This window comes from Salvelinus sp. IW2-2015, linkage group LG4p, assembly GCF_002910315.2.
Source record: "Salvelinus sp. IW2-2015 linkage group LG4p, ASM291031v2, whole genome shotgun sequence".
NCBI classification, from domain to species: domain Eukaryota; kingdom Metazoa; phylum Chordata; class Actinopteri; order Salmoniformes; family Salmonidae; genus Salvelinus; species Salvelinus sp. IW2-2015.
In genome coordinates, this window is record NC_036841.1 from 152349 (window position 1) to 168040 (window position 15692).

Here is a 15692-nt window from a genome sequence, read left to right on the forward strand (position 1 = left end):
TATGGTAAAAATTACAGACCTCGACATGCTTTGTAAGTAGGAAAACCTGCAAAATCGGCAGTGTATCAAATACTTGTTCTCCCCACTGTATATGGGGGGGTCCTGTTTAATCACGGTGATAACTGATAAGACTTTATGCTGTCATTCTCTGTGCTTACAGCTTCACTATTGACCAATAGGACAGCCAAGACATTACACTGTTTTCTACTAAGTTTTGTGTTTGTCTCCTGTTTCTCAGCCTGACTCCTCGGTGGAGCCCTTCTTTAACTCCATGGTACGACAGACAGGCATCCCAGATGTGTTCTCCCTCCAGATGTGCGGAGCTGGGTTGTCAGACAGCTCCACTGCCGACCCCGCGGGGGGAAGTCTTGTGAGTAGTCAGGTGGAGAAAGCTAAAGGCTATGTATGGGAGGAGTGAATGCTGGGGGGGAGACTTCCTTACAAAGGCTGGTTATTGTACTGCAAAAGAGGATGATTATTGAGGCTGTTCATCTCACGCACGCTAAGCTGACTCTTGGCATAATATTGCTCCCAACGCCCAGACCAGATAAACCTTTCAAGGGCGGATGAGACTGAGCGGCATGATCATTTTTAGAAACATGATCGCTAGCAAGTCTCTGCGCCTCTCAATGCGTTTCCCCATTGGACGCCCAATCTAGTTAGTGAGTGGCTAATTAAGCTAAGAGAGCCCCCTGCCGAGAGCAGGTCTGTCGGTGTTATATGAGCGGTCGAGCCGACCACGTGAGCCTCTGAGAGGGGCAGGTGGGAGAGATGGTGGGGTGTAATCACTGTATGCAATGCCATACCAAACTGTGCCAAGGTATTCCATTGTAGTTTTATTATATTATTCAGGCTATCATTGTATTCAGTCATTTGTACGGTGAATGAAAACCCAGTTTTGTTTCAGGTCATGGGAGGGGTTGAACCAACATTGTATTCGGGGTCCATGTGGTACACCCCTATAAAGGAAGAGTGGTACTATCAGGTGGAAGTATTAAAGCTGGAGGTTGGGGACCAGAATCTAAACCTGGACTGCAAAGAGGTATGAGACAGACTGGCCCCCTGTTGTTTTCTAAATGTTTCAATCTGCACAACACGTCAGGAACAAAGACTAACCTTGGCCCTAAGCCTAAGGCTGTTTCTAGTCAGCATTCTTGGTGGATTAGCCTGTAGAGCAGGTTTGGAAAGAGGAAATAAAGCAACAGTTAATAAAGACAACAATATGCTAATCCTGTTTCTGAAGCCTTCCAGGAACCAAGGTGGACATTTCAGCTTTTTGTTTGATCAAGACTTTCTGAAAGGAAACCATGTAACTGAAGATTTTTTTTATTTTTTTTTCTCCCCGTTTCTTTATACATCTTCTCTCTCTCCTTCTCTCTATCTCTCAGTACAACCAGGATAAAGCCATAGTGGACAGTGGAACCACTCTGCTGCGGCTGCCTGTGAATGTGTTCAATGCTGTGGTGGAGGCCATCTCAAGAACATCTCTGGTATGTCAGCCTCTGTGCCCATGATCAAATGACCAAGGACTTCTAGGATTACCTGCTTGTCTGAGGACACTTCAGTAACTGTGTAGACTGAGGACACTGCAAGTTATTTCCTTTTCATACAGTATGACCATGGCCTGTATTTTTCCACCCCAATATGACCAACTTTGTTCTGGTCTACAGATCTGAGAGAAAATGTGTAGTCATCTATGTAAAAGTACACTTTTTTTCACAACTCAGTAGTTTTGTTGGAGTCTTAACAATCAGTCACTGTCTTTCTATGGACTAGATCCAGGACTTCACCTCAGGGTTCTGGGGTGGTACTAAACTGGCCTGCTGGTTGAAGGGAGAGACACCGTGGAGGTTCTTCCCCAAACTGTCCATCTACCTGAGAGCCACCAACACCAGCCAGTCCTTCAAAATCTCCATCCTCCCTCAGGTGACAACAAACGTCCCCCATGTTGCCCCCGTGTGTTTTGTTGTTTGCTTACTCCAACCAACATCCGCCATCTTGTTATGAGCTTTAGATCTGTTTGCCGACAGCTCTTTGATTGACATTAGTGTGTCTGTGTGGCTCCTCCCTGCAGCTGTATATCCAGCCAATCACAGACGTGAACGGTAGGCTGGCCTGCTTCCGCTTCGGCATCTCGTCGTCAGCCAACGGCCTGGTGATAGGAGCAACCGTCATGGAGGGATTCTACGTCATCTTTGACCGGGCTGAGAAGAGGGTGGGCTTCGCTGTCAGCAGATGTGCAGGTGAGGGCTGGAGACACTTGGGGCATAAAGGATATTATTGGGTCTTACATAAAGCCTTGGTCTTCAAAATACAGTATGGTTATGGCTCTAGCACCAGAAAATATGTAATTTTTTGGGCTATTAAATGTTTATCTGCTTGGTCAAGTGCCCTTCATATCCAAAATATCGCATTCCACAATACGTCAGTCATTATAGCCCCGGACCCTCCCTCTCTCTAGTGAACGGTGGGCTAGCCGTGTCAGAGATCTTGGGGCCCTTCTCATCTGCAGACGTGGCATCTGACTGTGCAGCTGGAGGGCTGCTGAAGGAACCCCTTCTCTGGGTCATCTCCTACGCCCTGATGGCCGTCTGTGCTGTCGTACTCCTCATCCTGCTCCTCCTCCTGTCCTGTCGTCACCGAGACCGGTCCAGCGAGATCACTGATGAGTCCTCGCTGGTCCGCCACCGCATCAAGTGACTGAGGCGGGCCTCGGGTGACACGACGGCGGCCACCGGCAGTCCCAGTTCTACTGAGGCTGGGAAAAGGGAGGGGTTGGGGCTTCACTGACCAATAGGACTGTTCTCTGGACACATCATGGGGGGAAAAAAACGAACCAGTTTGACCAGTGAACACTTAGCTTAGATGTTACCAGTTCTTTGCACTCCAGTTTTACATCAACCTATGATTAATTTAGACACATGTTATAAGACTGAAGGTTGGGTAGCAGAAAGGAATCATGCTATCCTTATGCCAGCCCAGTCCCTGATTACACATATTACCTGCTGATTCTCCACTGCCTACAACATGGTAGTGAAGCACACTGCTCTCAGCTGAGAGACAAGGTCCCAAGAACTCTTAAACAGTCAGGTTTCTTTTGACTTCTTAGAAGCCTCAACTCAAAATAGGATATTGTAAATGATGCTTTGAAGTTTGTTGAATGTTCCCCACAGGTATCAATACCATTATTTCATGGCAACTTCTTCTCTGCGATAAAAGGAGGAATGTTTCGTAGCAGTTTCTTACGTTTCATTCACAAAGCACAACCAGGAGTTCAGACAATTGAAGATGCACACATTATGTTGGGGTAAGAAAATCACTTAGGTTGATATCATACTTCCCTTCTGGTTTACAATGTTGTCATATGGGAACTAGCATGGTTTGCAACATTTTTAATTGCACTTTTCAAATACTGATCAAAAGTGTCAAAAATATGAAGATCAATATCACTGCAACTGTGTTATAGGATTTTGTAACGACATTGTTGAATTATGTACTTTTACTGCTATACGTATTTGAAATGTCAATGTGATTGTATAATATTATTTCAAAAACTTGCCATTAGTAGACACATACAGAAAACTGATTTGTAAGGGCACATATATTTCTATGCTAATTAATATTTTCTAAATACCCAAAGTTACCCATGATTTCAAAAGTTAAAGAAAATATTTTGCAAAGGTGTTGGTGCAGATGATGATCATGTTTGTTTAAATGTGTTTTAACTATATCAGTGCCAAATTTGTGATTGTATATAATTACATTGACCAGATAAAAGTAACAGCTCTCTCATTCCAGTGTGATAATAGGACCGGCCTCTATTCCAACAGCCTTCAACCTGGATAAACAATCCACCATTTGACTAGTATGAATAAAGAAAGAGTTACACAAGTAGAGGGCACCATGGTGCAGGTTCACTTTCTCTAATCTTGAGCTCAAGAGGAACTACCAAGCACACTCAAGCACCATCTGGTGGTCAAAGTGATACATAAATGTAACGACTTTTCAAACTGTACAGTATATATTACACAAAACAGTATCAGGATGTAGAAGTAGTAATTTAATGATTCAATTAATACATACATACAAATTCAATATGTAGCACATAGCGTCGGAATTTCTGATGACACACTGTACGTACAAAAAGTAGACAAACATCTCTTTCTGGCTTTTCTATTCAGAAAAAAATACAATGTTTCCACCATTTCATCCTGATTATTTCTCAGTTTTCATCTTCATTTCTGCAAAACCAAACACACCATAGTTACAACTTCCCATTATTAAAAAGTGTATGCATGTAAATCACAATGGATTTAATGGTTTCTTATACCTGCATTTGTTCATAGATCCAGCCTAGGAAGAAGGCGACGTTTCCATGGACGCCTGGTTTGTTCCTCTGGTCACAGACATCTCCCCAGCTTGTGTCCCCTACCAGCCACCATACTGAGTCCTTCTCTGTCACAAGCGGGCCACCACTGTATCCCTTGGAGATAGAGTCCATGCCACATTTAAGGAATGGTGCAATACACAATCCAAGAGTCTTAGAGGGTTTCTTCTATTTATATGCTATTAACTGCAGTTTCATTGAGCTTGTTGTTCTGTAACTGAATAAGCAGTATTGATGTATTACAGGCCATTTTATCACATAATGTGCTAGTGGACATACACAACACTCACCCACTTAAATCAAATCAAGTTTATGTTATATAGCCCTTCGTACATCAGCTGATATCTCAAAGTGCTGTACAGAAACCCAGCCTAAAACCCCAAACAGCAAGCAATGCAGGTGTAGAAGCACGGTGGCTAGGAAAAACTCCCTAGAAAGGCCAAAACCTAGGAAGAAACCTAGAGAGGAACCAGGCTATGAGGGGTGGCCAGTCCTCTTCTGGCTGTGCCGGGTGGAGATTATAACAGAACTTGGCCAAAATGTTCAAATGTTCATAAATGATCAGCATGGTCAAATAATAATAATCACAGTAGTTATCGAGGGTGTAGCAAGTCAGCACCTCAGGAGTAAATGCCAGTTGGCTTTTCATAGCCGATCATTAAGAGTATCTCTACCGCTCCTGCGGTCTCTAGAGAGTTGAAAACAGCAGGTCTGGGACAGGTAGCACGTCCGGTGGACAGGTCAGGGTTCCATAGCCGCAGGCAGAACAGTAGCAAGTCCTGACGCATGGTCCTAGGGCTCAGGTCCTCCGAGAGAGAGAAAGAAAGAGAGAAGGAGAGAATTAGAGAGAGCATACTTAAATTCACACAGGACACCGGATAAGAGAAGTACTCCAGATATAACCAACTGACCCTAGCCCCCCGACACATAAACTACTGCAGCATAAATACTGGAGGCTGAGACAGGAGGGGTCAGGAGACACTGTGGCCCCATCCGATGATGGATATAACCCCACCCACTTTGCCAAAGCACAGCCCCCGCACCACTAGAGGGATATCTTCAACCACCAACTTACAATCCTGAGACAAGGCCGAGTATAGCCCACAAAGATCTCCACCACAGCACAAACCAAGGGGGGGGGCGCCAACACAGACAGGAAGATCACGTCAGTAACTCAACCCACACAAGTGACGCACCCCTCCTAGGGACGGCATGAAAGAGCACCAGTAAGCCAGTGACTCAGCCCCTGTAATAGGGTTAYAGGCAGAGAATCCCAGTGGAGAGAGGGHAACCGGCCAGGCAGAGACAGCAAGGGCGGTTCGTTGCTCCAGAGCCTTTCCGTTCACCTTCACACTCCTGGGCCAGACTACACTCAATCATAMGACCRACTGAAGAGATYAGTCTTCAYTAAAGACTTAAAYGTTGAGACCGAGTCTGCGTCTCTCACATGGGTAGGCAGACCATTCCATAAAAATGGAGKTCTATAGGAGAAAGCCCTGCCTCCAGCTGTTTGCTTAGAAATTCTAGGGACAATTAGGAGGCCTGCGTCTTGTGACCGTAGCGTACATGTAGGTATGTACGGCAGACCAACTCGGAAAGATAGGTAGGAGCAAGCCCATGTAACGCTTTATAGGATAACAGTAAAACCTTGAACTCAGCCCTTGCCTTAACAGGAAGCCAGTGTAGGGAAGCTACGGAGTGTGTAAAAAATGTGACTTAATTTGTTTCACAGAAGGGTAAATTTGTTTATTAAAAAAAGAAAAAATAATATTTCAAAAGGTAGAAATGTCTCCATGTTAGTCATTGGAAACAACCATTTGGCTTAGTTCACATTGTCAGTAGTTACAGTGCCTTCAGGAAGCATTCACAACCCTCAACTTTTCCCACATTTTGTTATTACAGCCTGAATTGATTTACATTTAGATTTTTTTATCATCATATGATCAAATTTCTTGGTTCTAGTCAGGATTCTAGCAGCCGTATTTAGCACTAACTGAAGTTTATTTAGTGCTTTATCCGGGTAGCCGGAAAGTAGAGCATTGCAGTAGTCTAACCTAGAAGTAACAAAAGCTAAAGGCACAGTATATAATGGAGGTTTTGTTTGACCAAGGTCAGAGAGCATGTTACATAAAGGCATGAAAACCCTCTGTATGATCTGTTCAAAGCGGAGGAACACCCTTGATGTCACTGCTATGTTTGTACAGGATAAGTGGAATTGTATGATTCCACTGGTATGATACTCTTGTTTGACTTTTATAGAAACAGAACAAAGGTACATTGCTGTGGCAGTGTGAAAGCCTTATCCAACTGTCTTTAAACATCTTGTTTATAAGTTAAGATGTTCTTAAATCAGAATGACACCATGAATGAACAGAGCAAGTGATCAAATCAAACATGATTTAGGCTCCTGATACTTTCATGATATAATAGATCATCAATTGTCTTTATTTTTCTTAACCTTCAAATATATTTTGTCATTCAGAGTAAACAGAATTTGAGTGGGGCTCTAAGTTTTTCTAAAAACCCTTAATCGGACCAGTAAAAACTGGTAAAAAATATAGGGACCTATCCTGGGTACCAGACCTGTTTGTTCCATCATTCCACTCCTGGCATATGACAAGGAGGGCAAGGAGTGGAATGACTGCACAACCAGGTCTGGTACCCAGGCTAATAGGGACCTATGAGGCAGAGGGGTCAGTTATCTTTTACCTGGCATGAGTCCACTCCTACCTCCAGCCTGCCGGCACATTTCATATCCTGTGTGATCTTCCCATTGTAGACAGAGGAYCTGTTAGAGATGATCCTGTCTATCAGTGACACCTCAGCTTCCATCAAAGAGCTGGAGCCTGAGCCTGGGACAGACAGGTGAACACATTGAACATCTCCCTTCATCATACTCAAAAGAAAAGATCTTAGCTACAAAATATCTAATGGCTTGTGATTGTATTGATGTGTAGGGTATTTATTTTGACACCAACTGGGTTGGTAATATGCTGTTACTCAACACCATGTCATGTGCTGTACATCTTTTCTTAACCAATAAAAAAATATAAAAAATAAATTGAAGTCGGAAAAATATACAGTTGAAGTCGGAAGTTTACATACACTTATGTTGGAGCCATGTTGGAGTCATTAAAACTCGTTTTTCAACCACTCCACAAATTTCTTGTTAAAAAACTATAGTTCTGGTAAGTCGGTTAGGACATCTACTTTGCGCATGACAAGTAATTTTTCCAACAATTGTTTATAGACAGATTATTTCACTTATAATTCACTGTATCACAATTCCAGTGGGTCAGAAGTTTACATACACTAAGTTGACTGTGCCTTTAAACAGCTTGGAAAATTCCAGAAAATGATGTCATGGCTTTTGAAGCTTCTGATAGGCTTATTGACATCATTTGAGTCAATTGGAGATGTACCTGTGGATGTATTTCAAGGCCTACCTTCAAACTCAGTGCCTCTTTGCTTGACATCGTGGGAAAATCTAAAGAAATCATTGTAGACCTCCAAAAGTCTGGTTCATCCTTGGGAGCAATTTACAAACGCCTGAAGGTACCACGTTCATCGGTACAAACAATAGTATGCAAGTATAAACACCATGGGACCGCTCAGGCGTCATACCGCTCAGGAAGGAGACGCGTTCTGTATCCTAGAGATGAACGTACTTTGGTGCGAAAAGTGCAAATCAATCCCATAATAACATCAAAGAACCTTGTTAGGTTGCTGGAGGAAACAGATACAAAAGTATCTATATCCACAGTAAAATGAGTCCTATATCGATATAACCTGAAAGGCCGCTCAGCAAGGAAGAAGCCACTGCTCCAAAACCGCCATAAAAAAGCCAGACTACGGTTTGCAACTGCACATGGGGACAAAGATCGTACTTTTTGGAGAAATGTCCTCTGGTCTGATAAAAGAAAATAGAACTGTTTGGCCAAAATGATCATCGTTATGTTTGGAGAAAAAGGGGGGAGGCTTGCAAGCCGAAGAACACCATCCCAACCGTGAAGCACGGGGGTGGTAGCACATGTTGTGGGGTGCTTTACTGCAGGAGGGACTGGTGCACTTCACAAAATAGATGGCATCATGAGGGAGAATTATGTGGATATATTGAAGCAACATCTCAAGACATCAGTCAGGATTGTAAAGCTTGGTCGCAAATGGGTCTTCCAAATGGACAATGACCCCAAGCATACTTCCAAAGTTGTGGCAAAATGGCTTAAGGACAACAAATCAGGGTATTGGAGTGGCCATCACAAAGCCCTGACCTCAATCCTATAGAACATTTGTGGGCAGAAATGAAAAAGTGTGTGTGAGCAAGGAGGTCTACAAACCTGACTCAGTTACACCAGCTCTGTCAGGAAGAATGGGCCAAAATTCACCCAACTTATTGTAGGAAGCTTGTGGAAGGCAACCGAAACATTTGACCCAAGTAAAACAATTTAAAGGCAATGCTACCAAATACTAATTGAGTGTATGTAAACTTCTGACCCACTGGGAATGCAATGAAAGAAATAAAAGCTGAAATAAATCATTCTCTCTACTATTATTCTGACATTTCACATTCTTAAAATAAAGTGGTGATCCTAACTGACCTAAGACAGGGAATTGTTACTAGGATTAAATGTCAGGAATTGTGATAAACTGAGTTTAAATGTATTTGGCTAAGGTGTATGTAAACGTCCGACTTCAACTATATATATAAGTATATTCTCATGAAATTGCATAAAATATGACTTACCACGAGAAACTGTGCTGCCAAACCCTGAAATCCAGAATGTCTGGGGAGCAGTGAAGTCCTGCCCAACATTGGGCAAAACACACAGGCCTTATTTGATCTACATAGGAAAGAAAGCATCGTAAAGAATTTCTGAGCTATGAGAAAAATATTAACTGCATAAAGTGCTGAAATAGTCTGCTGAGAAGGGAGAACAACAAGAGAATGTAAGTCCTACCATTAATCTGCAATGGTTTAATGAGTCTAATGAGGGCATTGTCATTATTCCCCGTCTCTGTGTTGTAATCATGGTTGACAATGTGGCTCACTGAAGAAAGGCCACGGCTGAAGTGTGTAGATATTTGATTCCCAAATCCTGCATGTACTGTCCAGTCTTCAGGATAAGAGCGACTGAAATTAAAGACAACTGAACTAGTCAATTTAACCGGGATGCCACAGATTCAAAAGAATACGCTCAGAAGTGGACTGTGCTGGACATACCCAATGATATACACCACCGGTCAAAAGTTTTAGAACAATAAAAAATTGAAAAAGGGAGTGAAATTCACACAGTTTAATGTCTTAATGTACTCTGAAATTAAAGRATAAAACAAATAAACAATTGGAGACACAAAATAAATCATGGAATGCTTTGTTTAACAAAATTGAACCTACATTTTTGACTCATCAAAGTAGCCATCTTTTGCAGACATAACAGCCGAACACAGTCGTGGCATTCTTTCTACAATGGAAATCAAATATTGTTCGGAAAGTTCTTCCCAACAAATGTGTTGCACTTGTAGGTTGCTTTGCTTTCACCATTCTGCCCCATTCATCCCAAACCAGCTCAATGGGGGTTAAGTCTGGAGACTGTGCTGGCCATTCCACGATTTGAAGCCTACCGTCTTGTTATTTTCTTCTAAGGTAGTTCTGACATAGCCTGGAGGTATGTTCTGGGTCATTATCTTGCTGTAGGATGAACCCCATAGCTTGGAGTTTTGTTTTGGGTCATTATCTTGCTGTAGGATGAACCCCATAGCTTGGAGGTTTGTTTTGGGTCATTATCTTGCTGTAGGATGAACCCCATAGCTTGGAGGTTTGTTTTGGGTCATTATCTTGCTGTAGGATGAACCCCATAGCCTGGAGGTATGTTCTGGGTCATTATCTTGCTGTAGGATGAACCCCAGCCCATAAGCCCTGGAGGTATGTTCTGGGTCATGATCTTGCTGTACGGATGAACCCCATAGCCTGGGGGTTTATCTGGGTCATTTCTTGCTGTAGGATGAAACCCTATAGCCTGGAGGCTATGTTCTTGGGCATTATCTTGCTGTAGGATGAACCCATAGCCTGGAGGTATTTCTGGGCATTATCTTGCTGTAGCTGAACCCCATAGTTGGAGGTTATGTTTTGGGCCATTATCTTGCTGTAGGATGACCCATAGCTTGGAGGTATGTTTTTGGGTCATTATCTTGCTGTAGGATGAACCCATAGCTTGGAGGTTTAGTTTTGGGTCATTATCTTGCTGTAGGATGAACCCATAGCCTGGAGGTTATGTTGGGTCATTACTTGCTGTGGATGAACCCCATAGCCTGGAGGTATGTTCTGGGCATTATCTTGCTGTAGGATTGAACCCCATAGCTTGGAGGTTTTGTTTTGGTCATTATCTTGCTGTGGATGAACACCCCCATAGCCTGGAGGTATGTCTGGGTCATTATCTTGCTGTAGGATGAACCCCATAGCCTGGAGGTATGTTCTGGGCATTATCTTGCTGTAGGATGAACCCATAGCCTGGAGGTATGTTCTGGGTCATTATCTTGCTGTAGGATGAACCCCATAGCCTGGAGGTAATGTTTCTGGGCATTATCTTGCTGTAGGATGAACCCCATAGCCTGGGGTATGTTTGGGCATTATCTTGCTGTAGGATGAACCCCATAGCATGGAGGTATGTTCTGGGTCATATCTTGCTGTAGGATGAACCCATAGGCTGGAGGGTATGTTTGGGCATTATCTTGCTGTAGGATGAACCCAATAGCCTGGAAGGTATGTTTTGGTCCATTATCTTGCTGTAGGGATGAACCCACATAGCCTGGAGGTATGTTGGGTCATTATCTTGCTGTAGGATGAACCCATAGCCTGGAGGTATGTTTGGGCATTATCTTGCTGTAGGATGAACCCATAGCCTGGAGGATGTTCTGGGCATTATCTTGCTGTAGGATGACCCATAGCCTGGAGGTATGTTCTGCATTATCTTGCTGTAGGATGAACCCCATAGCCTGGAGGTATGTTTGGGTCATTATCTTGCTGTAGGATGAACCCATAGCCTGGAGGTATGTTCTGGGTCATTATCTTGCTGTAGGATGAACCCCATAGCCTGGAGGTATGTTTGGGTCATTATCTTGCTGTAGGATGAACCCATAGCCTGGAGGTATGTTTGGGTCATTATCTTGCTGTAGGATGAACCCCATAGCCTGGAGTATGTGTGGGTCATTATCTTGCTGTAGGATGAACCCCATAGCCTGGAGGTATTTCTGGTCATTATCTTGCTGTAGGATGAACCCCATAGCCTGGAGGTATGTTGGGTCATTATCTTGCTGTAGGATGAACCCCATAGCCTGGAGTATGTCTGGTCATTATCTTGCTGTAGGATGAACCCCATAGCCTGGAGGTATGTTCTGGGGCATTATCTTGCTGTAGGATGAACCCCATAGCCTGGAGGTATGTTCTGGGTCATTATCTTGCTGTAGGATGAACCCATAGCCTGGAGGATGTTCTGGGTCATTATCTTGCTGTAGGATGAACCCCATAGCCTGGAGGTATGTTTGGGTCATTATCTGGCTGTAGGATGAACCCATAGCTGGAGGTATGTTTGGTCATTATCTTGCTGTAGGATGAACCCCATAGCCTGGAGGTATGTCTGGGTCTTTATCTTGCTGTAGGATGAACCCATAGCCTGGAGGTATGTTCTGGGTCATTATCTTGCTGTAGGATGAACCCCATAGCCTGGAGGTATGTTCTGGGCCATTATCTTGCTGTAGGATGAACCCCATAGCCTGGAGGTATGTTTCTGGCATTATCTGCTGTAGGATGAACCCCATAGCTGGAGGTATGTTTTGGGTCATTATCTTGCTGTAGGATGAACCCATAGCCTGGAGGTATGTTTCTGGGTCATTATCTTGCTGTAGGATGAACCCCATAGCCTGGAGTATGTTGGGTCATTATCTTGCTGTAGGATGAACCCCATAGCCTGGAGGTATGTTCTGGGTCATTATCTTGCTGTAGGATGAACCCATAGCCTGGAGTTATGTGTGGCCATTATCTGCTGTAGGATGAACCCCATAGCCTGGAGGTATGTTCTGGGTCATTATCTTGCTGTAGGATGAACCCCATAGCCTGGAGGTATGTTCTGGGTCATTATCTTGCTGTAGGATGAACCCATAGCCTGGAGGTATGTTCTGGGTCATTATCTTGCTGTAGGATGAACCCCATAGCCTGGAGGTATGTTCTGGGTCATTATCTTGCTGTAGGATGAACCCCATAGCCTGGAGGTATGTTGGGTCATTATCTTGCTGTAGGATGAACCCATAGCCTGGAGGTATGTTCTGGGTCATTATCTTGCTGTAGGATGAACCCCATAGCCTGGAGGTATGTTCTGGGTCATTATCTTGCTGTAGGATGAACCCCATAGCCTGGAGGTATGTTCTGGGTCATTATCTTGCTGTAGGATGAACCCCATAGCCTGGAGGTATGTTCTGGGTCATTATCTTGCTGTAGGATGAACCCCATAGCCTGGAGGTATGTTCTGGGTCATTATCTTGCTGTAGGATGAACCCCATAGCCTGGAGGTATGTTCTGGTCATTATCTTGCTGTAGGATGAACCCCATAGCCTGGAGGTATGTTCTGGGTCATTATCTTGCTGTAGGATGAACCCCATAGCCTGGAGGTATGTTTGGGTCATTATCTTGCTGTAGGATGAACCCCATAGCCTGGAGGTATGTTTCTGGGCCATTATCTTGCTGTAGGATGAACCCATAGCCTGGAGGTATGTTCTGGGTCATTATCTTGCTGTAGGATGAACCCCATAGCCTGGAGGTATGTTCTGGGTCATTATCTTGCTGTAGGATGAACCCCATAGCCTGGAGGTATGTTTGGGTCATTATCTTGCTGTAGGATGAACCCCTAGCTGGAGTATGTTTGGTCATTATTTTGCTGTAGGATGAACCCCATAGCCTGGAGGTATGTTTCTGGGTCATTATCTTGCTGTAGGATGAACCCATAGCCTGGAGGATGTTGGGTCATTATCTTGCTGTAGGATGAACCCCATAGCCTGGAGGTATGTTCTGGGTATTATCTTGCTGTAGGATGAACCCCATAGCCTGGAGGTATTGTTCTGGGTCATTATCTTGCTGTAGGATGAACCCCATAGCCTGGAGGTATGTTCTGGGTCATTATCTTGCTGTAGGATGAACCCATAGCCTGGAGGTATGTTCTGGTCATTATCTTGCTGTAGGATGAACCCCATAGCCTGGAGTATGTCTGGGTCATTATCTTGCTGTAGGATGAACCCCATAGCCTGGAGGTATGTTCTGGGTCATTATCTTGCTGTAGGATGAACCCCATAGCCTGGAGGTATGTTCTGGTCATTATCTTGCTGTAGGATGAACCATAGCCTGGAGGTATGTTCTGGGTCATTATCTTGCTGTAGGATGAACCCCATAGCCTGGAGGTATGTTCTGGTCATTATCTTGCTGTAGGATGAACCCATAGCCTGGAGGTATGTTTCTGGGTCATTATCTTGCTGTAGGATGAACCCCATAGCCTGGAGGTATGTTCTGGGTCATTATCTTGCTGTAGGATGAACCCATAGCCTGGAGGTATGTTCTGGGTCATTATCTTGCTGTAGGATGAACCCATAGCCTGGAGGTATGTTTCTGGGTCATTATCTTGCTGTAGGATGAACCCCATAGCCTGGAGGTATGTTCTGGGTCATTATCTTGCTGTAGGATGAACCCATAGCCTGGAGGTATGTTCTGGGTCATTATCTTGCTGTAGGATGAACCCCATAGCCTGGAGGTTGTTCTGGGTCATTATCTTGCTGTAGATGAACCCCATAGCCTGGAGGTATGTTCTGGGTCATTATCTTGCTGTAGGATGAACCCCATAGCCTGGAGGTATGTTCTGGTCCATTATCTTGCTGTAGGATGAACCCCATAGCCTGGAGGTATGTTCTGGTCATTATCTTGCTGTAGGATGAACCCCATAGCCTGAGGTATGTTCTGGGTCATTATCTTGCTGTAGGATGAACCCCATAGCCTGGAGGTATGTTCTGGGTCATTATCTTGCTGTAGGATGAACCCCATAGCCTGGAGTATGTCTGGGTCATTATCTTGCTGTAGGATGAACCCCATAGCCTGGAGGTATGTTCTGGGTCATTATCTTGCTGTAGGATGAACCCCATAGCCTGGAGGTATGTTCTGGTCATTATTTGCTGTAGGATGAACCCATAGCCTGGAGGTATGTTTGGGTCATTATCTTGCTGTAGGATGAACCCCATAGCCTGGAGGTATGTTCTGGGCATTATCTTGCTGTAGGATGAACCCCATAGCCTGGAGGTATGTTCTGGGTCATTATCTTGCTGTAGGATGAACCCCATAGCTGGAGGTATGTTCTGGGTCATTATCTTGCTGTAGGATGAACCCCATAGCCTGGAGGTATGTTCTGGGTATTATCTTGCTGTAGGATGAACCCCATAGCCTGGAGGTATGTCTGGGCCATTATCTTGCTGTAGGATGAACCCCATAGCCTGGAGTATGTTCTGGGCCATTATCTTGCTGTAGGATGAACCCCATAGCTGGAGGTATGTTCTGGTCATTATCTTGCTGTAGGATGAACCCCATAGCCTGGAGGTATGTTCTGGGTCATTATCTTGCTGTAGGATGAACCCATAGCCTGGGGTATGTTTCTGGGTCATTATCTTGCTGTAGGATGAACCCATAGCCTGGAGGTATGTTTGGGTCATTATCTTGCTGTAGGATGAACCCCATAGCCTGGAGGTATGTTCTGGGTCATTATCTTGCTGTAGGATGAACCCCATAGCCTGGAGGTATGTTCTGGGTCATTATCTTGCTGTAGGATGAACCCCATAGCCTGGAGGTATGTTTGGGCATTATCTTGCTGTAGGATGAACCCCATAGCCTGGAGGTATGTTCTGGGTCATTATCTTGCTGTAGGATGAACCCCATAGCCTGGAGGTATGTTCTGGGTCCATTATCTTGCTGTAGGATGAACCCCATAGCCTGGAGGTATGTTTGGGCCATTATCTTGCTGTAGGATGAACCATAGCCTGGAGTATGTTCTGGGTCATTATCTTGCTGTAGATGAAACCCGCATAGCCTGGAAGGTTATGGGTTCTTCCGGTTTCAAATTATTCCTTTTGCTTTGTAGGATGAACCCCATAGCTGGAGTATGTTCTGGGTCATTATTCTGGCTGTAGGATGAACCGCAATAGCTGGGAGGTAGTTCTGCGGTATTATCTTTCGCTGTAGGTGAAACCCATAGCCTGGAGGTATGTTCTGGGTCATTACTGC

The 15692-nt window shown here is 44.3% G+C and overlaps 1 protein-coding gene and 1 long non-coding RNA gene across 3 annotated transcripts in view; one reads left to right on the top strand and one right to left on the bottom strand.

The window, feature by feature from the left end:
- LOC111958149 (beta-secretase 2) overlaps positions 1 to 3792 on the top strand; it is a 17941-nt gene extending 14149 nt beyond the window's left edge. The window contains exons 4-9 of the mRNA XM_023979339.2: positions 239 to 370; positions 908 to 1042; positions 1389 to 1490; positions 1777 to 1926; positions 2075 to 2243; positions 2462 to 3792. Coding sequence (XP_023835107.1) covers positions 239 to 370; positions 908 to 1042; positions 1389 to 1490; positions 1777 to 1926; positions 2075 to 2243; positions 2462 to 2700 — 927 coding nt within the window. The 3' untranslated portion in view covers positions 2701 to 3792. The remainder of the gene's footprint in view (positions 1 to 238; positions 371 to 907; positions 1043 to 1388; positions 1491 to 1776; positions 1927 to 2074; positions 2244 to 2461) is intronic.
- A 247-nt stretch (positions 3793 to 4039) lies between these two features.
- Positions 4040 to 15692, bottom strand: part of LOC139023642 (uncharacterized) — a 15362-nt gene continuing 3709 nt past the window's right edge. The window contains exons 1-2 of one of the 2 annotated variants that reach the window (XR_011474797.1): positions 9132 to 9598; positions 4040 to 7239 (exon numbers count right to left, since the gene is read on the bottom strand). This is a non-coding gene — a long non-coding RNA (uncharacterized lncRNA). Of the gene's footprint in view, positions 7240 to 9131; positions 9599 to 15692 lie in introns of those variants that run through there. The other variant, XR_011474796.1, reaches the window with a different exon arrangement.